This window comes from Phyllostomus discolor, chromosome 8, assembly GCF_004126475.2.
Source record: "Phyllostomus discolor isolate MPI-MPIP mPhyDis1 chromosome 8, mPhyDis1.pri.v3, whole genome shotgun sequence".
NCBI lineage: Eukaryota > Metazoa > Chordata > Mammalia > Chiroptera > Phyllostomidae > Phyllostomus > Phyllostomus discolor.
In genome coordinates, this window is record NC_040910.2 from 110,242,628 (window position 1) to 110,264,646 (window position 22,019).

Genomic DNA, 22,019 nt, shown 5'->3' on the forward strand with positions numbered 1-22,019 from the left:
TTGATAATCACAGCAGTTTTAACACTGGAGGTGGACTTTTAGAATAAACCTATAAAATTATGGAAGATTACAGTGCAAAGTGTGTATCTATGATTGAGTTTTTATGTGATCTGTCAGCTGAGCAGCTTTTAAAGTAAAAGTACGTCTGACAAAACCCCAGTCGTGATGACCACGCCAGGCGCCCGGCTCTTGGTGACCCAGACCTGCTGGGACACGCGCCAGGGCTCCTGGGAGAAAGGATCGGCCCCGTGGCTGCGCAGGGATCTGCAGCCTGACCTGGAACCGAGGCCCTGGAATCCTAGTCCCAGCAAGGAAGAAGTGCCCCCCGCAAATGCCCAAAACAGTAGAGAAACGTCAAAGAAGGAATAGACGTCACTAGATACACCCGACAAGCACGACCTCAGTCCGGTGGCCCGGGGAAACCGCATCAGCGACGCCGTGCTGATGTGTTGGGAATGACATTTTACCCCCATCGTCTTCTCCTCAGAAAGCGCATGACTCCTGTCTAACCACAGGAAACACTTCAGACCAATGCACATTACAGGACATTTTACAAAACACCCGACCAACCCTCCTCAAAACGGTTCAGATCATCAGAAACAGCCCTGGCCGGTGGCTCGGGTGGTTAGAGCCTCATCCCGCTGCACCAAGGTTTCGAGTTTGATCTCAACTCCAGACCAGTCCAGATCCTCTGCGATGTGCCATCATAACCCTCCAGGAAACTGATGAGACCATGTTTCTGAGTCTTCAGATCTCAGGAAACAGACCCTGAGAAGTGGGGGCCCTTCCCAGGAAGGTGAGGTTCAAGGCAAAGCACCCCCTGGCCTCTGGAACGCCTCTTATCTACAGCGGCCAGGAATGACGAGAAAGCTCAGGCGAGAAAGTTACAATGAGTGTGTCACCTAAGCTGTTGGTCCTTGACTTGTTTTTGAATAGGCAGCTTTGAAGACATAACAAAATGATGGGACATCTCCCCCAGAGAAATGCGCATAAGCAAACCTTTGATGCCGTTTTCAATGTGTCGCAGCTCCCCCAAACTGAAGTCCGTCCATTCGCCAGACTTCAGGTTAAGAAACCCAACTGTAGGCCTCATGAAAATGTCATGCACACAAACACACAAATACACCGCCTTTCTGACTGTGTTCACTTAATCCAGGGGTGTCACACTCATTTTCACCAGGGCCACATCAGCCTCGCAGTTGCCTTCAAAAGGCCAAAATAATTTTAGGACTATATGAATGTAACTACTCCTTAATTGTTAAGGAGTTGAAATTACATTCGGCCCTTTGAAGGCAACCGCGAGGCTGATGTGGCCCCCGGTGCAAATGAGTGTGACACCCCTGAATCAATATATACTGAGCATCTATAGTGCAGAGATTCTAGGAGTAATGAAACCTTCTGAATGAAACTTGCTCTACAGTTTAAAAGAAACATACTCTCACATAACTGTCTCATTTACACTTCACAAAAACCCAGTGAGGTGGGCGTGCATCACTCCCCTTATTCTGCAGATGAGCAAGGACTGTCAGAGAACATCACTTTCAGCAACAACAAGAAGATGAACCCCAGGAGTGAAGTACACCCTTTAAACCCGAGGCCTGACCTTTCCTCTCCCTATTGATATTGGCTCCAAAGGTGGGAGGTGATAGGACTTGTGTCTGCTGAATGTCAGGGTCATCACATGAGGATGACCTCTGAGGTCTCAGTCTCAGCCCCCCCAGTTCCCATGACGACCAGCTCCATGCTTCCCTAACCCAGGTGCAAAGCAACTGTGCCAGTCAGTGGTCCCCACAGCTGAACTCTTTGGTGTTGAGTGGATGTGGCCAGAGCTCCCCCACGCCTTGCCCGGAGAGCACACAGCTAACATGTTTTGAGTTCCAGAACCACATCCAGTACTGATCTAAGCTTTTTATACTCATTAAGTCCTCAGTACAACACCATGAGGTAGGTACTATTCTTATCTCATTTCGTGGGCACATGGGGGAGGTTAGGTGACTTGCCCACGGTTATTACACAGCTAATAATTTTCAAAATCAAGATTTGAACCCTGGGCACTGGCTGGCATAGCTCAGTGGATTGAGCGCGGGCTGCAAACTTAAGTGTCGCAGGTTCAATTCCCAGTCAGGGCACATGCCTGGGTTGCAGGCCATGACCCCCAGCAACCACACATTGATGTTTCTGTCTCTCTCTCTCTCTCTCTCTCCCTCCCTTCCCTCTCCAAAAATAAATAAAATCTAACAAAAAAAAATTTGAACCCTGGGGTCTCTACTCTTAACCAACACCATTCTGCCTCTTCCAAGACCGTTGTTCTTAACTCTTGGGGGTCATGGGCATCCATCCTGGAGAGTATAATTTAAGCTCTGGACGCTCTCCTCGGGAAAATGCAGTTAAGCAGAATTTTGCAGAATATTTCAGAGTCTCAGGGATCCCCTAAAGCCCATCACCGATCAATCTCGGGCTTAAAACAGCTGTTTGTCTCCCCCACACTGGCGGGAACTGTCCAGGGAGGAAAGAGAATCGTTGCCAGCGCCGCCAGACTTCGCCTCTGCAAATGCAGGAGGAGAGCGGAGCTGCGTGGTGTGACGGGACACGGGTTCACTGAGAATCAGGAGCCGTGAGCGCCCGGACCGCAATGCCCCGAGAACGCAGCCGCATCGCTGAGCCTCCGGAGACAGATATGAATGAAATACGCACGGACCACCGGCTGGACTGAAAGCTCACGTCCTTCCCAGCATCCCGGAGTCACGAGACAGGGGACCGAGAGCAGACGGGGTCTCTGGGAACTCCGGTCCCGGGCTCCCAGGGCGGCACCGCTGTTCCTGGTGCTGAAACGCGCGGCCGCGCCCCTGCGCTTCGGGTCCCGCGCCGCCGCAGCCGCCGCGGGGAGCTGTCCAGTGCTGAACCCGGATGCGGCCCGGCCCGCGGGGCTTGGACCCAGCCTGCCGCACCCAGCGGAGCCCCGATCGAGCTTCTGGGAGCTCTGACGCAGGACGCAGGGAGAGCGGGCAGCAGCGAGCTCCAAGCCGAGCATGGACCTGCAGAGATTCGACTCCTACCAGGGGGGGGCAGGCCCTGACTTCCCCGAGCACGTCCTGCATAAGGTAAGACTCCCCTCCGGGCCCCCGGGCCCAACGTTGGTAGAGGGCGCCCTCTGGAGAGTCCTGTCTGTTCCCCCGACTTGGTGTTGGTACTTAAAAAGAAACTAGACGCTATCTGCGAGCCTGGGGAGTCCTTTCTGTTTGATCCTGTTTATTGCTCAAACCGGAGATGCATGAGTACTGGGGGAGGGGCCGCCGCCAGAGGTTCGGAAGGTGAGGAGCTTCGTTCATTCATTTAAATCACCGGCGTCTCATTCACCCCCTCTTGCCTCTCATCCGTTTGAACTCCTGCGTCAACCTCCGGGGGAGGTTACTTGCACTCCCAACCAAGCTCCAGCCCCGTTAGATCTGATAGTTGTGGTCAGGGACCTGAGTTCCTGGCCAAGCTGGCGAAAATTAAACACAGGCACGGTGATCTGCAGCAGGAAAACAATCGTTGTTTTCAAAGCAGACTCCCTCATGACTCAAAAAAAAAAAAAAAAAAAAAAAAAAACCCTGCCCTGCAGCCTTGGCTGGCCCATAGCCTCCTGTGCGTGTTTGCTTATTCCAAAGCTCTGAATCACCCTTTCGCTGCCCTCATTCAAGTTCCTTATGCAACTCAGTCCTCAGTAATGCGGGGCTCGGCTTGGAGTGATTGTCGGGGAAAGTGGCAGCCTCGCTCTAGGCAACACTTTGGAATCTGGAATCTGTTACTTTGAAAGCACAGGACCTTGCATTTGCTGTTAGAAGTCTCGGTGGCTCCTCATCCCTCTCTCTGCCCTCCTTATTCAGCCTTTATATTTTCCACCTGGCTAATATCAACTTGTTTGTGGGTCTCCTGAGAGACTGTGCATTGCCCTCTGCTTGGAGGATTTTACATCAAAATACCCTTCTGAAAATTCCATGAATCCAAGCTTTGAAAGAATACGATTGGCCCTCTTCCCTTATTGCGCAGTTTCTATTTGAGGAAACTGAGGTCCAGGGAGGCAAAGTGACTTGTCCGAGAAAACAGGGCAGAAAACGGCAGAGCTGGCACTAAAGCCAGGAACCGTGACTCCCCGTCTAGTATCATTTTCTCTGCACAAGTGTGGGCTGTAGAGCAGCGGGGTGAGCAGCACCTGAGAGCTTGTTGGAAGTGTGGCATCTCCGTCTGCACCCCGACCTCCTGCCTCTGAGTCTGCGATGTAACAAGACCCTTAGGAAACCACACGTGCACACTGAGGCTTCAGATGCACAGCCCCGTGTCCTGCTGGCAGTTTCTGACACCAAGAAAGGAAAATGGGCTATTGGAGGAAGCAGGTGTGGAGATTTGAATAGTTCTTGGGACTATTCCCTCCATGTCTCTGAACCCATGGGGTATAGAAGAGGGAAAAAATGTATAGCAATTGCCCCAGCCTGAACGTTTTAAAACCATTGCAATCTGAAGTAAACTATGATCAGATCTGTGTTTTTTGAGGTTGTACATCTAGGCTGAATAGAAAGTGTAAGCAAGCAAAGGGACATAATTACGAATCAATTCCAAAAGCTTCCTGGTGACTAGACACATGGGCCTCTCCAGGTTTAAACCATTGTAAGAAAGGTAAAAATATTCCTCTTGAATGATTTAAGGTTTGGAGGTCAAGGTTTTCAAATTATTTTTTTAAAGATTCTATTTATTTATTTTTAGAGAGGGAAGGGAGGGATGGAGAGAGACAGACAGACAGACACAGACATCAATGTGCGGTTGCTGGGGGTTATGGCCTGCAACCCAGGAATGTACCCTGGCTGGGAATTGAACCTGGGACACTTTGGTTCCCAGCCCACGCTCAATCCACTGAGCTACGCCAGCCAGGGCTGGTTTTCAAATTATTGATCGAGTGTGGTCTTTCCCACATCAATCACTCACACGGGAAGGGTGGCTCCCTCGACTTCCTTTGGGTTTATTGATCAACAGATTGGGAAAGAGCCGGTTCCTCCAAGTTCCACTGTATACGAAGACAGGTACCGACTTCCTGCTGATAAATGTGCCAGGTCTCTTCACCCTGGCTGCGAGCCCGTCGTGGTACCCAACGGAGCACCATGTGTGTGTAGAAATTGTCCCTTCCCATTATAATGCTGATCGCCTCCTCCTAACATGATTTTATTATTGTGCGTGACTTTTTACTTTGGTCCACTTAAAAATCGACTTGTAAAGGGGCAGGGTATCAACATATTTGTTTTTTAAGTTTTCTATACAGCAGAGTCCAAGGGATTCCTGCTGATTCCTTAGAACACATTGATTATGCGATGTAAGCTCCCCTCCAGCATTAGTGACTAGGAAGAGGGTGTTTAAATAAACTTTTTATTGAAGTATAACAGATACCAGAAAAGCTCAAATCATACGTGTACACCTTGATGGATTATCGCCAAGTGAGCAGCTCTGTGCAACCGCCACCAGAATACACAGAGGCTTTCCGGCTTCCCAGGAACCCCCCCTCCCCCTGCACAGCCCCTTCCACACACTCTCCCCTTTCTCCTCCCCCGAGGGTACCGTTATGGGGCAGGAGGTATCATCAATGTTTGACAGAGCAGCCAGCGTCCTTGTCTGGCAATGTTAGAAGCTTGCCCGAGGAGAGACCTCACTGTGTGGTGGAAAGAAACCGCAGGCTTGGAATCAGACAGACTGTGCTGTGACGTAGAACCACCCCTGTGAGCCTGACTTCAGTGATCTATACATAGGAGGAATGACACCTGGCCCATTGCTTTTTGAGTGAAGATGTTAGGTAATATGTAACATTGTTTGCTTCTCTGGCATAGTGCAAGCATCCAGTAATGGGTGGTGGTTATTGGGGCGTGCGTCTCGGGCTCCGGAGCAGCAACATGTGGGGTCTCACCTACAACGATGAAGCTTTGTGAGCAAGAGCAGCAGCAGCTCTGTAAATAGAAACATATGCACGCACACACACACAGGCATTTCACAGGCCTGGCCCCTAGGATTGAGCTCACACACCCACCCATACAAAAATCATGACTTCTGTGAGAACGTCCTGACCCTAACTTCGCAAGTTGAATATTTTCTTTTTCTGGGGAATATGGGAGGCGAGGTGTGGGATGCAGTGAAACCTCTCAAAAGTCACTCACACGAAAAGCAGATGCCAAGTGCCATCAGCCTTGTGCGGCACTTGCCCTGCAGCTAGTCCCCAGAGTTGGGAGCTGACCCAAATGAGCCGGAGTGACCTTTGACTATTCCTGGAGTGTGGGCTGGCAGCTGGGAACCGCCCGGAAACACTGAGTTCATCCATCACATGCTTGGAGTTTTTTAAAATAGAGCTGCTGTTGTGCTCGCAAAGCTGAATATTTCATGCAACTCGGTAATGTAAGACACGCAAACAGCCTTGCTGCTCTTTCCCTCCGAGAGGCCCCCGCCCTCTCCGGCCACCAGTCCGGTCCTCTTGAGAGCCCTCCAGAGCAGTGACGTCCGTCAGAGGCTCCAGAGCCACCCAAGGGTTGGGTTCCAGCTGTGCCAGGGCCCGGCTGGGAGCTCTGGGAACGTGGAGCACAGAAAGGGGCCAGTTTTTGCCCAGATGCTAGTGAATCGGGACAAAGGGACTTGGGTCCAAGAGCTCTCACTCACTCCTACCACCCACCTGCCAATCTTGTTCCAAGAGGGGCGAGCAGCCGCTGAGCCCAGAGCAGCTGCCTCCGCAGCCCGTCAGAAAGACCAGCCCCAGGGGGGCTCAGAGATGTGGGCTGTCCCTCCATTCACCCCGAGCTTGGGCCTTGTTGGAAAAAATGGAGCTATTGGGGAGATTGGGACCGAAGGTCTCTGTCCTGCCAGGGAGGTCCTTGCCCTCTGATTCTGCTCAAACTCGGCTTCTCGGGGAGCAGGCAAGGCGAGCAGGTGGCCCCCACTCCTCTCCCTCCTCTCCAGCATTGGTTCCCCACTCCCTCCTTTCGCTGCACATCCTGGGAGGTCTACATCCCTCACGCGTCCACTAGTCCCTCAGGAAACGTGTAGCGAGCATTTCCAGTGTGCAAGAAACTAGACAGCAGTGCCAAACTATACGGCTGGGTGCTGTAGAGAACACACACACACATGCACACGCACACACACACACACACACACACACAAACGGCTCCTACCTTCAGTAATCTCATAGCCTGTGAGACCCGCACACAAATTGCTATAATGCTGTGCAGTCTCAGAAGTGCCCCAAGGAAGATACGAGGAAATAACTTAGGAAGAAGTGGATGATCCGACCTCAGCCTGAGCCCAGACCCTTCCTCTCTCAAGGCCTCCGATTAAGAGTTAGCACAGTACCTAGGAGGAGAGACAGCCCCACACGCCAGCCAGCCTCCCCCACCCACCGGGCCGCCACCCACTGAGCAGAGAGAAGGCTCTGGATTCAACAGTACTTTCCTTCCTCCCAGAAAACTTTACCGGAAAAAAAAAAATCAACCAGAAACGGCTATACCCCCTGTCCCGTCTCCCTCTACCATCCTTTATTATTCAGGGAGCTTTTTTATTTTCAATTAAATGATGTTAGTGAAACACATCCGTGGCCAAAAAAAATCTGAACGCACAGGAAAACCCAAACCCTGCAGGCGAAGAGATTGTACTTTCAGAGTGAATCTATCACACCTCGATAAAGTCGTTTGTTTCTTTAAAGAAAGATTACGTTTGACCAACGTGCGAGCAGAAGTTCCACCTCTTGCCAGGTTTCCACCCTGGGCTCGGGAACAAACAAGAAAGCGCACAGGCGTGAGCCGCCCCGCTACCCGCGTATAGAACGTTTCCATCGGCGTCAGAGTGTGCTCCTCCGGCTGCAAAGTCTGGATAAACAAACAAAGTGTGGGTGACGTCACCGCCGATTGCCGACAGGTGGGGCCCGCCGGGTCGGGAGCCGGCAGCTGGCGTGGGGGTGGGGAGCGGTGCTGGCTGGTCCTGCGCAGTGACGGTGACTCATCCGACCTCTCCAAGTCATTTTCCCAACTCCTCAGGCTTCCCCCCCACCCCCAAGCGCCGCCCCCTCTCATTTCGAGACCCTGGGACCTCTCGTGAGAGACCATTGGAAACTCACTCGCGTTGATGTGCCCATGTTTCCTCTTCGAAGCCGTTCTGGGGAGGGGCTCTCACATCCTTCGTGGTCAGGGCAGGAAGCCCAGCCTCGCTGGAAGTAAACAGGCGGGGTGGGCACCAGGCTGGGGAATTGTGGAACGGACGTCTGAAGTGGCTCTAAATTTATCCCAGCCCGCTCCTTGTTTGCACCGGCTCCTTCTCAGGCAAGAGGAGCTGTCCCTGGAGACCGCAGGTGACCTGGAGACTAGCTCCCCTGCTCCCCTACCCCCCCTCCCACCCCCAGGGAAAACAATGCAATTGTTGAAAGGAGCAGAACTCACAAACCCCCCTGGCAAGTGATGCCTGCTTCCCGGACCTCGATGCCCGAGTCTGCCCCCTCCCTCCTGTTTGCACTGCCGCTCCCCAGGGACAGCGTCTACCCAGCAACACGGGATGTTACTTAATAATTTCTGCGTCCACAGATGCCATTGCTATGCTTTTAGGTGCCTTGAATCAGTCCAGTTTAAACTCCTATCTTCTCTTGCTTTCTGCCCCTCTGCCCCTGGCTGTCACACACATGTGCACATACACACGTACACACATGCACACTCACACACGCACAGTCCTCTGCTTACAAGGCATAGGCAGGGCCAGTGATGACGTGGTCTCACTTGGTCTTGCTCTCTGTCCCTTCTTATCTTTTGTTCAGGCCCGTCCAAGGCAAAGCCAACCTTCCCCTTCCTCCTCCTCCCCTGCCGTTTGAATTTTGTGTGCACACCACTCCCCAGCAACGGCCCTTAGCGAAGGGCAGACCTTCCGGGTGCCAGGGCAGTAGCCCCAGGGGACAGTCGGGAACTGGCAGCGCCTGCTTCTCTCAGCCCCTCCCAACCCCACGGGGAGAACTTTTAATTCCAGGGGAGGAGAGGGGGGGAAGCCGTTAGCGCAGACTCAGCCCAGAGGAGGCAGAGCACCCTCCGGTCCCTCCGGCTGCTCCCCCCACCCCAGGGCGGGGGCAATCCAAAACCTGTTTTGTTTTGTTTTTTTAATTGAAGTAGAGTTGAGTGAGACACAGTATCATGTGAGTTGCAGGTATACAATATACTTTTTAGGGTACTACGCCAAGTGAAATCAGTCAGAGAAAGACCAACCTTCGTATTTACCCAGGTTCGTTCCCCTCCTCCCGGCCCTCTCCTCGGATTCCTCTGGAGCACAGACAGAGAGACCCGAAATCCTCTCCACACGATAGTCCAGAGGGAGCCAGGGAGACTGGTGATGGCTAAAAATCAATGATAAAATAAACACACGGCTCGTTTGTGGAGGATCTTAGAGTTTGCAAAACCTTTCACGTGTGCTGTGGCAGTTCACACTTACCGCGCTTTTGCCGGCAGAGGCTGCTGTTAATTCCACGTTACAAAATGGGAAACGAAGTCCAGATGGAGGAGAGAAAAAAGAGCAAAGCTACTCGTTCAAGGCCACAGCGTGTAGGTACTATGAGCATTCAAGCCATAACGGCAGGCTCTCCCAGGGCCCTTCCCTGCCAGGCACCCTCGGGAGCACGTTCCCTCATTCGGTCCTGCCGCACCCCTGTTTGCGTCTTATTTTACAGATGAGGAAGCTCAGGCGCACAGCTGTAAGGGTACCTGCCTAAGCCCCCCCCCCCCCCCGCCGCAGCTAATAAAAGCCGGGGCCCAGATTTACGCCCCAGAAAGCTGGAGATGCAACATGGAGCAAGGAGGGGACAAAGGCCTTCACCGAGGGGGTCACAGACCTTCATTTCCGTAGTCCAGGGTGTGGCCCCAGCTCCAGGGTGTGGCCTCAGAGACCCGAGCTGCTCACTCACTCAAGAGTGGGTCCCTCTCCGAGCAGGCTTGTGCTAATCACACTCACAAGACTAGCGCATTGCCCTGGGTGCCAGGTCACATTAGGGTCAGGGGAGTGTTGGCTAAGCGTGAAGTCAGAGGACGAAGGGAGAGAGAGAGACTCGGAGGAGTCCCGTGTTCGATGCGGATGGGGTGGGGTTGGCCGGCTGCAGGGCAGAGGGCACAGCTCCAGTCTGCAGCTCCCGTGGCCCCTCCCACCTCAGGCGGACCACCCTGACCTCTGCCTGCCCCGCTGGGTTCAACGGTGACCATTCTATTCACTCTGAACCTCAGTTTCCTGCCCCCCTTTAGGATGTCCCACTTGCCTTTGAGCTTGAGAATGTTCTAGACTTGGCCCGGTTACAGGGAGGGGGGAAGGGGGAGGGACGCTTGCTCGGCTGGAGCCTCCCTCGGCCACCTACACCCAGGGCTGTCCTCTCACACTCAGCGGCCAGTGCCAGGTCCCCAGGATCTGGGCTTCGGGGGCAGGGCCCATGAGAGGGGAAGGAGGTGACTGGGGCCATCTCCTTATGTCTCACCACTGTCCTGTCCCACATGCCCCCCTGGAATCGGGCATTTCTGGTGGAGCATCAGTCGGCACACGGCTGCTGGGTGCCAGGGGTCCGAGCACCCAGGACCAGGGCCGGTTCTCCGATCCCAGGAAGCTGCGTCTGGCAGGCTGGGGGGTCCGTGGGTGGCACAGAAAGATGACTCAGGCCGCAGTGACTTCAGCCCATGTGACACATGGACTTGGGCACCCATCGGGACTTCTGAAAGGTCAGGGACCTCTCATCTCGTGGGGTGGGAAGCAGGCCCTCAGGGACCTGGTCGGATGCTGGCAGCTCTCTCCGGCTGCCAAGCCCTGGGGCCCGCCTCGGGGACTGGTGGGAAGGGCTGCAGACTCCACAGATCCGGGGGGGCCGCACCTCCGAAGGCCGGAATGCCTCTGGGCTCCCCACGCAGGGACCTCCTCGAGCCCGTGTTCAAGAGAGGAAGGGATTCCCCAGCACACTTAGAGAAGCGCCCAGAGCAAAGGTGCGTGGCCCACGCTCAGCAGTCAGATGCAGAGAGACAAAGCCTCTCCAAAGGTCTGAGCGTCCAAACACATCCGGTCAAACTCAAAACCGCCAGGGCCCTGACCTCTCGGGACGATGGCTGGTGCACAAAGAGAGGCCTGGGAGAGGCCGAGGTGACAGGCCAGGTGAGCTCTGCAGCCTCGGCGCCCTGCGGCACCCTGGGCACCCTGCAGCACCCTCGGCACCCTGCACCTGGAGAACCGGGTCTCCTCAGACCCAGTAGTGCAGCCCCACAAACACATGACAAGGCCATCTAGAGAGGTCGCTGACCCCCACCTGTCCGTTCCCCCACCTGCCCTGTTCGCCCCAGCCTGTCTACCATTTGTCCTGTCCACTCCCTGTCCTGCCTACCCCCTGCTCTGTTCAACCTCTGTCCTGCCCACACCCTGCCCTGGCTGCCAGCTGCTCTGTCCACTGCTGGCCCTGCTCACCGATTTTCTCAGAGGAGGAGGCTGCTCATGAGCAAAAAAAAAAGGGGAGAGAAAGGGAGAGAGCTGGGCTCGGAGGTGTCAGGAACACTGGGCTTTGGTGCGGGTTCCGCCATCAGCCGACGGTACCTCCCTGGCCGTTCCGCTCAAACAGCCCTTCAGAGTTTGCAGAGCGCGTGTGCGTGAGTGGTCTCACTGATTCCCATAGCGTTGGGCGTAAGCAGCACAGGTGTGGTCACGGCAGGTAAAGGGAACCCTGGTAACCAGGGCTTTCCATGACAAAACCAACTGAAACCAGCAGAGACAAAAAAGAGAGTTCATTGGCTCGTGTAACTGAGAAGCCCCGGGACTCGAGCAATGGCGTGTCTCACTCTGTCTCCCGACACGCTCCCCTCTGGGTTGGTTCTGTTTGCAGGGAGGCTGCTCCTCGTGGGCTCACACCATTGCCAGCAGCTCCGGGGTCACGTCCCACACTCCTGCTTTCTGCCGAAGTCCTAGAGCCAGTGCTCATTGGACTGAACCGGGTCCTGTGCCCAGCCCGAAGGCGGCGAGTGGACGGGCTTGGTTTCCAGGGGAGGGGGGTGTTGTCAGCTGTAGGTACTCACGCAGCCATGGCACTTGCCCCCAGGGTAATGGCCGGGGTCACTGAGTCCCAATATTTTTGAGTTTTTTAAAGATTTTATTTATTTATTTATTTATTTGAGAGAGGGGAAGGGAGAAAAGAAGAAAGGGACAGAAACATCAATCAGTTGCCTCTCGCACACCCCCACCTGGGGACCTGGCTCTCACCCCAGGCATGTGCCCTGACTGGGAATCGAACCAGCGACGCTTCCGTTTGTAGGCTGATGCTCAGCCCACTGAACCACACCAGCCAGAACATGGGTCTCAATATTTTAAAGACTTCAGTGAGAAGTGACTAAAAAAGAAGGGTGAAAGAGGGTGAAGGGATTGGCCAAAGAACATGTATGTATGACCCACAGACACAGACAACCGTGTGGGGGGTGGGGGGTGGACGGCCGGAGGAAGGGGGAGCAAGGGCCGGGGCAGGGGGAGCAGCAAAGCGGGGGAAATGGGGGCATCGGCCATGGTGTCGACAATAAAAATAAAGGGGAAAAGGAAGTGACGGAAAAGAAACCGCACTTGTCATCTCGCACCTAAACTGGGCCAGTGGCGTCTCACACTTGCTGTTATTTGAGACGGAAGAACCAGACTGAGGTTATTAATAACCGGACTTGGGCAAAGAATGGATGTCACCCCATAAAATGATTGGCTCCCCTGGGGCCCAGGGGCTGACCCCACCCTGTGGGGGGAGTAGACTTCCCTGTGGAGGAACAGATGACCCAACTCTTAGTCACCCAGGAAGAAGGTTGCCATGGGGACGACGGCCGTGAGGCCCAGGCTAGAACTAGGGGAAGCTCTTCCTCTCTGTTTTGGGACCGGGGTGAATTTGCGAAGACGCCGGGACTTTTCCAGCATCTTTTGCCGTGGGCTTACGGCAAAAGCAACCATGGCCCCACGAAGGCAGATGAGAAGTGAGGGGCACGCCTGCCCAACCGGGCTGGCTTCCTGGGGGCGCACGCTGGGCGGTCCGTCCCACGGGGCCCCCACAGTTAGAAGGGCCTCGTGATTGGTTTACTACTTCCCTGACGCCGTCTTAGTAATTGTTATACAAAGACCTCGTAAAATTCTAGCAGAGCCCTGGGGACAGTCTCAGCCCGGGACAGACACCAGCACAGAGTCCCTGCCATGGTGGGGGACAGTGATTCACCATGCAGATTCGAGATTCTGCCCCCAGAGCTGCCCAGACACCCCCGGAAAGCAGGCCTGACACAGTGAGTCCCTGCGGATTGGGTGTGAAGGGCAGAGAAGCCGAGCCCCGCTGTCCCCCCGGGATTTGCCCCCCCACCACCACCGAATCCCAGCTGCAGGATATCGGGGCCGCAGGGCAGCCAGCCAGAGTAACAGACCCCAGGTCTGCCCCAGGGCACGGCAGCCTCCACTTTCCCTCCACCTCCCCTCCCACCTGTTCTTGTGTCTCGTCCTGTTTCAAGACAAAATACTTTCTCTCCCAGTTCTCCTTTCGTCTGCCAGGAGCCTGACAGCAAGGCGTCTCAGCGTGAGGGCACCGGGTCTCCGGGTTCGGTCCTTCTGCTTTTGTGGCTTCTTATTCCTCTCGCTCGGGCTGTGCGGCCTTGGACGTGAGCACGTGGTCCGGACTTTGCAGCTCCTCCCACTGCTCTCCGAGTGACTAACCAGTCACCAGATCCTTAAATAACACGAAGGCACAGTTGAAAGTTGGCTGCGGTTTGCAGCAGGAGGCTGGGGGGGAGGTGCTGACGTCAGAAGAGGTGCGTGGAGGTGTCAGTTTAGTGCAGAGCGGGGCGCAGTGCAGCCTAGCTCGTCGGGTGACTTTGCTGATGCACTTGACAGAGAGGACAGTGGGCCGAGGGCGGCCACCGACCCCCAGCGCTGCCTAAGGCAGCATATTCCTCCTTGGCAGAAGCGAAAGGCGAATCATCGGTGGTGGTTGCCGTGTTCCGTTTCTTCAGCAGGGTGGCCGGCCACGGGGGTGTGTTTCCCTATCCCGTATAACACATTATATAAACATGCCGTATGCATCGCATAGTTTGTAACTTGAAATGAAAATGAATAAGCTAATACACGATAGGCCTGGAGATGTCTGGGTTTGCGGCACAGAAGGTAGGAAGGTGACGGGGAAGGTTGGGGGAAGCTTCAGAAGCCCCCAGGATGGGATTTGCTTTCTGGGACCCGCAGTGAATGCGGGAGAGGACCGAATTCACTAAGAGATTTTCTGCCCCACGTGACCGACAACCTTAGTCCGCCGCCAGACGCGTAGGATTACTGGCGGCCTTAGGGAGAGGCTGGACTCTAAACCCGCTGGGCTGAGCGGAGGGATCTGTGTTCGGAGAACGGCATAAACAAGATCCGTGACTGCGGGTCCTCGGTGCACACGTGAGCGCCAGCCCTGGACAAACTGTCAATCAATGTGTAGGTTATGAGCCACACACGACATGAATGCATGTTGGCGTAAAGTTCCAACCGTCCTTCCTTGGGAAACACTGACGACCACTCTGACTTGGGGCGCTCGGGTGTCCTTGCTTTTCTGAAAGTATGGTCATAACAGATGGTTTAGTAGAAACTTTCTTAATCAATCCCTCTCTTAACCAACTTACTAGACCAATCAACCCTGTAGTCTGTTGCTGAAACGTGCTGACTTCAGCCCTGTGGCGACCGGTCGCAGCCTCTCTCGACGGCCCGCTCACTTCCACTCTCACCTGTTCAGGTGCTCGTTCCACAGGGCTCCTCTGGGTTCGGCCCGAACGTGCCCGGGCCTGTCGTGCATATCAATTACAATTATGTGACTTCATTATGCATCCGTAAACTAATCAATGAACGTATAAACAGGAAGGGTGTTGAGCAATGAAAAAAGAGTGTAAACAGACAGAGAACTGTTATTGCCGCAAAAACTAAATTGAATGCTTTGGAAAGGCTGGAGCACAGCACATCAGTTTTTAAATGCTGTCCAATTAGGGACGAGCGAGACAGCTGTGAGCTCGTCAGAGTAAAAACGAAAAAGGGTTTTGCAACCAGATTGCTTCACAAGCGTCCAGAGCGGCTTGCTCCACATTCGAGAAACTGGAACTGGAGCTCCAGCCGCACACGACACAATGTGCAGTTTCCGCAGAACCGGCCACAGGCCCCTCCCTCCCTTGGGGCCACCCCCCCTTCCCGCGGGCCAGGAGACAGAGCAACGGCTTCGGTCCACAGCCGGGGACCAGCAAGTTCCTGCACCTGTCGGTATTTTGAGTCAAAGGAAGCATTTAGAGAAAGAGTCTCTCTCTTCTGATTCCCTGCTTTAACCATCTCTCTCAATGAACTGACCGATTCCATTTACATTGGGTAAGAATGCATTTCTTTGGTACAGTAAAAGGCCGACCACTATATCAGCCCCTCCTGATCTAAAAAATTACTGATACGTGCAATCAGCTGGTTCCAGCAGGCTGGCCCTTCCGAGGCTAAGCGGCTGCCCTGTTTTTAAGGTGTCAAGCAGAGGTAGCCATTGGGCTCACTTCAATCCAACATGTATCTGAACGGCGTGTTTGGAAGGTCACCGGCCCAGTACCTTTGTCTCTGCCAGCGGACTCTCAGCAAGACTCCGTCTTCTGGGAGCCGGCAATATGCACTCAGTTCTCGAAAGGAGACCATCCAAACCCTACAATTTTTATAAAGTAGAATCTTTACGTATTAATCATTCAAAACCCGGAGGAGGGAAAGCCCAGCAACTTTGGACAGGCCGGGAATAATGAGGCACTCATTATCAGGGCGGAGTGGTTAAATGTCTCGGCAGTGGCCTTGGTAGAAACGGGCTTTCCTGGAAACCACACAGCAAAGTGGTACGTGTCACCGCCCCCCCCCCCCCCTGGGGCCGCAGGAGCCGTAGCCGGCCTCTCTCGTGCACTACAGGTGCCGTTGCAGCCCCCAAATCTGCCTTTGCAAAGGGTGGCGGGGACAGCCGGACATGGCTGAGACAACGGCAAGATGCCGATGGATGAACATTAGGAAACAACTTCCTTTCAAACCGCTTGCAGGTGTTGGCTTCCCCTCCCCCGCCCTGACCACTTCCCCAGCACTCTCTGAACGGCAGCGCGGGCTTGAACGCAGCGGGCCGGCTTCGAGGCAGGCTCCTGCAGTCGTGACTCAGCACTTAAAGCGCCCGAGGGTGCCCTGACCGGTGTGTTCAGGGTGCACCCTGACCGGTGTGGCCCAGCTGGGTGGGTGTCGTCCCACAAAGCAAAAGTTTGCCAGTTCTATTCCTGGTCGGGGCAGGGACCCGAGTTGTAGATTCTGTCTCCTCATTGAGGCACGTACGAGAGGCAACTGATCGATGTTTCTCTCCCACCCTTCTCCTCTCTTGAAAAATAAATAAATAAATAAAATCTTTATTTAAAAAAAAAAAAGAAAGAAAGAACCTGGATGCTTCCCAGGAGGACCACCGGTCAGACATGTGCTCCGTCCAGCTACAGAACGGGTCGGGCAGGCGTGTCAGATGTCACGGGCTCGTCGACTCCGTCTCCGAGGACACGGAAGGGTCCCCCTTCAGACAGCCACCAATCCGGACGGCTGGAATTCTGGATATAATATTCTATCTAGAGGTGTATCTGGTAGACATCTTTTGTAAAGGTTGACGAAGGCAATTAAAAACGATCAGAGTGGATCTGTCTTTCCAAGCTGAGTTTGATTTCCACTCGGCTCCGCCAGGCTGCCGGAAATTCCCATCCCCAGCCCATGCCCACTGTCCGGATACAAGCAGGCGCGATCCAGCTCCGCCCGCCACACCTCCTGGAGCGGAGTTCCGTTCTTCCCCGAGTTTCTCCATTTATTTCAGAAGATTCATGGCTGTCACCTTCGCTGGGATCTGACTCCCGGAACAGACGAGCTCCTTGCTGTCCAACAGAACCCCATACTTAGGGATTGTGGGTGCTGGCTGCTTAACAACCCGGCAGCAAAGCCACTTTACACACAGCAGGGAGAGTGGCCCAGGGGTGCCCTGGCCCAAGGCTTTCTGCTTTGACTCTTATTTTTACACCTGGACTCACTCTACCGTTGCTCTGCTTTGACCTTTTCCACTTAAAGATCTCCCTATAGGCACTTCTTGTTCCGTAAATCTTCCAACAGCCTGGGTTGGACAGCCTCACTCTGACCCAGGCAACGTGAACCACCAGCCCAAGAACATTTAAGCTTGCACGGGCTCTGCGAATTCCCGGGACACAGAAGCTCTTGAGATCCTGGGGGATTATTCGGGGAGGGGGAACAGAACCAGGCTGAGATGGCCGTCCACTGCCCCCAAGCCCCTCGGGGGTCCAGAGCCGTGAGAAGTGAGGCCAGCCCCAAGACATGCTGAGAATGGCCGGCTAAACACTCCACCTGCTGGGCCCCTTGCCCGGGGTGCACACTGGCTCAGCTCATAGGTCGTCTCTTCCCAAGCCATGACCCCTTTCCCTGACATGTCACCCCAGCGACCCCTCCAAAAGAGACCTAGTGAAGTCACAGACCTTTGTCCCCCAGTCAGAAGGGAACGTGGCTCCTCACCTCTCTCCCCTGTCGCAGGAGGTGACAAAGAAGTCTCCCCACTTCATGCTTCAGAAAGTCAACCCCAGAATTCCTGGGGTTGCCCCCATGGCCCGGGGCTCCCTCCCTGGAATGATGGACGGACACAGGGTCCCTGCCCCTGAGAGTGTGCCCTGAATTCCAAGTCCGAACAACCTACGTTATTTATTCACTCAATGAATATGTAAACATGGGAGAACTCACCGAATACCAGACATTAAACTGGGCACAGGGACACAGCGGCGAAGGGGACTGAGGCCCTGGCTGCGGGCAGGCTGCAGCTGAGGGGACAGTGGGACCCAGCGAACCCTCCTACCAGGAAACAGTTCACACGGCGGCGAGCACCATGAAGGAAGCTAAACAGGGCAACGTGACAGAGGACGTCGGAGGCGTGCCGGGGGCTGCGCCTGCCAGGGTGCGTGGGGAGGGCCACTCTGAGAGGCGACGTTCGAGCAGAGACGGGACGGTGAAACAGGAGCTTGCCACTCCGACAGCGGCAAGAATCGGATTCTGGAAAGAGGGACCAGCACGTGCTGGGGCCCTGAAAAGGGAACACACCTTATCTTGTTAGGAGGACAGCGGGTGACAGGGAGAGTGGCCAGAGACTGGATCAAAGGGGCAGGCAGGGACCCAGCGGTCCCGGGGGCCTCGTGGACTGCGGAAGCAGCTGCCAGAGGGCAATCAGCAGGGAGTGAGCAGGTCTGCGCTTTGCAAAGATCGCTCTGGCTGCTGGGAGGAGAGCGGGCTCAGGGGCACAGAACGCCAGAGGGACACCAGGCAGGGGCCTGGGTGGTAGCTTGGGCTGGGCTGGTAACCATGGAGACAGTGAGCCAGGACAGGATTCGGGACATCATCTGGAGGAAGGGGTGTCAGGACTGTAGAAGAGGGATGGTGAGTCTGGAGCTCATACATATTCACTTACTATCCCCGTGTGAGCAGCTCGGGGTGTGCGCACACTCATGCACACACATGTGTGCGCACACGACCCTCCTCAGACCCACAGTGCAGGGTGGTGGCCCGGACTCCAGACCCCAGATTCCAGCTCCTCCACTTGTGAGTGGAAAAACTCAGCAAGTCACTGAGCCTCTGTGGATCGCAACCCCTCGGGTGTGAAGTGGGGCCGTGACAAGGCGTCTGGTAGGGCGGTGGCGAGGGTTACATGGGTCATTGCAGGCAGAGCCCTCGCCACAACCGCATGTCTGTTTCCTGGTGCGGCTGGCTGTCAATCACCACACATGCAGGGCTCAGTGAAAACAACGTGAGTTTATTCACCCGCGATTCTGGAGCCCGGAGACACGCCAGCCGCATCACCGGGCTCACCGCGAGGCTGGTTCTGGTGGAAGAACACGTTCCTGGACTTTCCCAGCTTCTAGAGGCTGCGCGTTCCTCGGATCCGGGCCGCATCACTGCGACCTCCGCTTCTGTCGTCACACTGCCTTCTGGCCTCCTTCTTGCAAGAGCCCTTATGATTATATCAAGGGCCCCCCGGGGATAATCCAGAATAATCGCCCCATCTCAAGATCCTTATTTTCATTACACCTGCACAGCCCCTTTGACCACATGAGCTACTGCTCCCGGGCCCTGGAGATGAGCACACCGACATCGCCGGGGGGCCTCGTGCAGCCTACCACACGCGGTGGCAATAAATAAAGTTCAGCGCTGTTATTGTCCTTATCATCATTATTGCTCCCTCAGCAGACCCCAAGCCTCTTCCCAAGCCGTGCAGGGGAACAAGGGGTGCAGAGAGACCCCTTTCTATCTCCCAGGAGCCCCCTGAGACCAGGCTTGGAGCCCAGTTCAGAGCCGGGAGCAGCGCGAGGGCTGGGAGCAGGAAGCAGACGGGGCACACGCGTGGGGTCGGACGAGGGTCCGTAGCGCAGGCTAATGCTTCATGATGGTGCTGTACTCCGTGAGCTCCTCGTGGCTTCTTCTGGGAAGGTGGGTGACAAGGTCACCTGTGTTGGCGTAGGTTGCGTCCTGATGCAAGCCGTCCAAAGACAGAGCTGCGTAGGAAATGTCCTCCTTTGGAAAGGAAGCCTGGAGGAAAGAGGCACGCGGGTCAGCGAGCTTGGCGGGAGGCATGCGCATGCGCGGAGAGGCGACGGACCCCTCCGGCATTCCGAAGCCACTCCCAGGCCCTCCGGCCCCGCCTCCCTCCCCCGGGCCAGGCACCCCGGCCAGGCACCCTGAGCTCCAGCCACACTCTCCCTCAACTCCGTGCCAGGGCCCACATTCTGCACGGAGTCCCAGGTCCCGGGGCCCGTCTGGGTCTCCCCCGCCCAACACGCTGTTGACCGGGCTCGGAGGCCCCAGTGGTGAGGCCTGATTTGGAGACACTTGCCAAGGCCAAGAGCCTGGGGGAGCCCGGCAGGCAAGTCTTTGAACGGCTGCGATTCTGCCCGGCGCCCGGCACCCACCCTCCTCGCTACCCACATGGGCAGGGGGAGAGCCCACCCTCAGAGAGGGGGCCATGGCAGGTCTGCCTCCGAGGCCCACAGCAGCCCCACCAAGGACACACCACGGTGATGTATTCCACTTGCGCCTGGCCTTCCTGGGCAGAGGAGGAGTGCTTCTCGGAGGCCCTCTTCCTGGCGGAGCCGGGCGTGCCCCCGGGCTGCTGCAGGGTCAGGTTGGCATAGCAGACGTCGCTCTCCAGGGGCTGCAGCGCCTGGCGGAGGAAGCCCACGACCCTGTGCTGCAGAAGCCCGTGGGCCTCTCTGCCGCCCCCAGCCTCCCCGGAACCCCCGGTTCTCAGTCTCCCACACCTCCTTCCTCTCCTACGGCCTGGCTATTCCCACACCCCTCCGCCCTCCCAGGCCCCGGCAGATGGCCCGCGGGGCCCCTGGGAGATGGGAAGTGAGAAGAGGCAAAAGGGGTCATCTGGTGTCACTGGTCTGGCCTCAGGGACGCGCTTACCTGCTCCGGGGGCGTCCCAGCAGCTGAAAGACAAAGACGATGGGAATTAGAAAGTTCATCCTGAGGCTCACCAGCCCCCAGGCCTGGGGGAGGGAAGAGGACGGTGGGGCTCCGGGCTCCGGGAGGGGACCCGGTTCTCACTCTTGAGTCTTCCCACGACACAGCCTGTGGCTGGGGCCCTCCTCCTCTCTGAGCTTCCGTTTCTCGACTTGAAGAGTAAGGGGACTTCAGCCCGTCTATCCCCCACATCACAGAACTGTGACGCCACCTGACTGGGTGGCCCTGCCGGCCATCCGCTTCCCTGGGACTGAGTTTCTTTCGCTGCCATCCGAGGCTCAGCCCGTAACTCCCACCAGGACTCTGTGCCTGTAACGCCACCACGTCTCCGCCTGAGTGGTGCTCCACACCCACCCCCCCAGCCACCAGCAGTCTGGGCCCTCCCCGCCCGCCTTCATTTATGCCTGTCTCCTCGCCTTGGTCCCAGTGGGTTCTGGGTAGTCTTCTGGTGGGCTGGGGGCAGTGGGCTGCCGAGCCTGCCCTGCCAGGCACACCCGGCGCCCAGCCATGCCTGGCGCACGAGTACCCGGTCAGTAAGAGTCCTCTGCAGGGACAGAGGACCGCGCCAGGCTGCCGTCCGAATGGAGCGCTCGAGCTGGGTCAGCACCAGAGGGACTGGTTTCCGTCCTGTGTCCGCTGGCTCCCGTCTCTTCCCGCCCCTCAGCGCTCCCCCACCCCTAGCTTCGGAGACAACGAGGAAGCCAGGAATAGTCCCCCCGCCGATTTTTAGCTTCGAATGTCTAGGTGCCAAGGAGCAGAGAGACCTGCAGTGTGGGCCACGGGTGATGCCTTCGGGAGACACCGCGATGAACGAGAGGCAGGCTCCCTCCTCCCAGACCACACGACCCCCGGGCTGTGGGGTGGGGGTACTGGAGAGGACCCACGGGAGCATAGGTCCCAGGGGGTTCTGGGATGGGCGCGGTGCCATTGTGTGAGAATGTGGAAGCGGACCCGGACTGGAGGAGGGGGGGTGGAGGCCGGGCCTCACGCTGGATGGGCGCTGGCCCTGGGCGAGGAGGCTCTTCCCTGAAGAGCAAGTGTGCCCGTGGCAGGTCCGCCTGGGTGGGGCTGGGGGAGGGACAGCAAACATCCGAACCACCGCCAACCCTTTTATAAAACCAGGAGGACTCTGTGTGTGATGTGTGTGTGCGTGTGCATGTGTGTGTGTGCATGGGTGGGTGGGTGTGGTGCATGTGCACATGCATGCTGCCTGTGTGTGTGTGCACACCTGTGTGTGTTCGCTGTGTGTGTGCACATGTGTGTGGTATGTGTGCACATTTATTCATGTGTGTGTGCATGTCTACATGGGTGTGTTTCTCCATACCCCCATGTCAGCTCAGTGCCTCCTTGGCAACCATATGAATTCCACTGGAGTAACTGGGCACCTGAGATGGGCCCAAGGCCATTGTCACTGCTGCCAGCCAGAGCCAAGCCAGGAAACAGAGAAGGAGGCGGCAGGT

General features: G+C 56.0%; 1 protein-coding gene across 2 annotated transcripts in view; it reads left to right on the forward strand.

Annotated features, from left to right (window-relative positions):
- Nucleotides 1-2,511: 2,511 nt before the first annotated feature.
- RAB37 (RAB37, member RAS oncogene family) overlaps nt 2,512-22,019 on the forward strand; it is a 53,234-nt gene continuing 33,726 nt past the window's right edge. For both annotated transcript variants that reach the window (XM_028520688.2, XM_028520690.2), the window contains exon 1: nt 2,512-3,101. In XM_028520688.2, the coding sequence (XP_028376489.1) occupies nt 3,030-3,101 (72 nt within the window). In that variant the 5' untranslated portion in view covers nt 2,512-3,029. The remainder of the gene's footprint in view (nt 3,102-22,019) is intronic.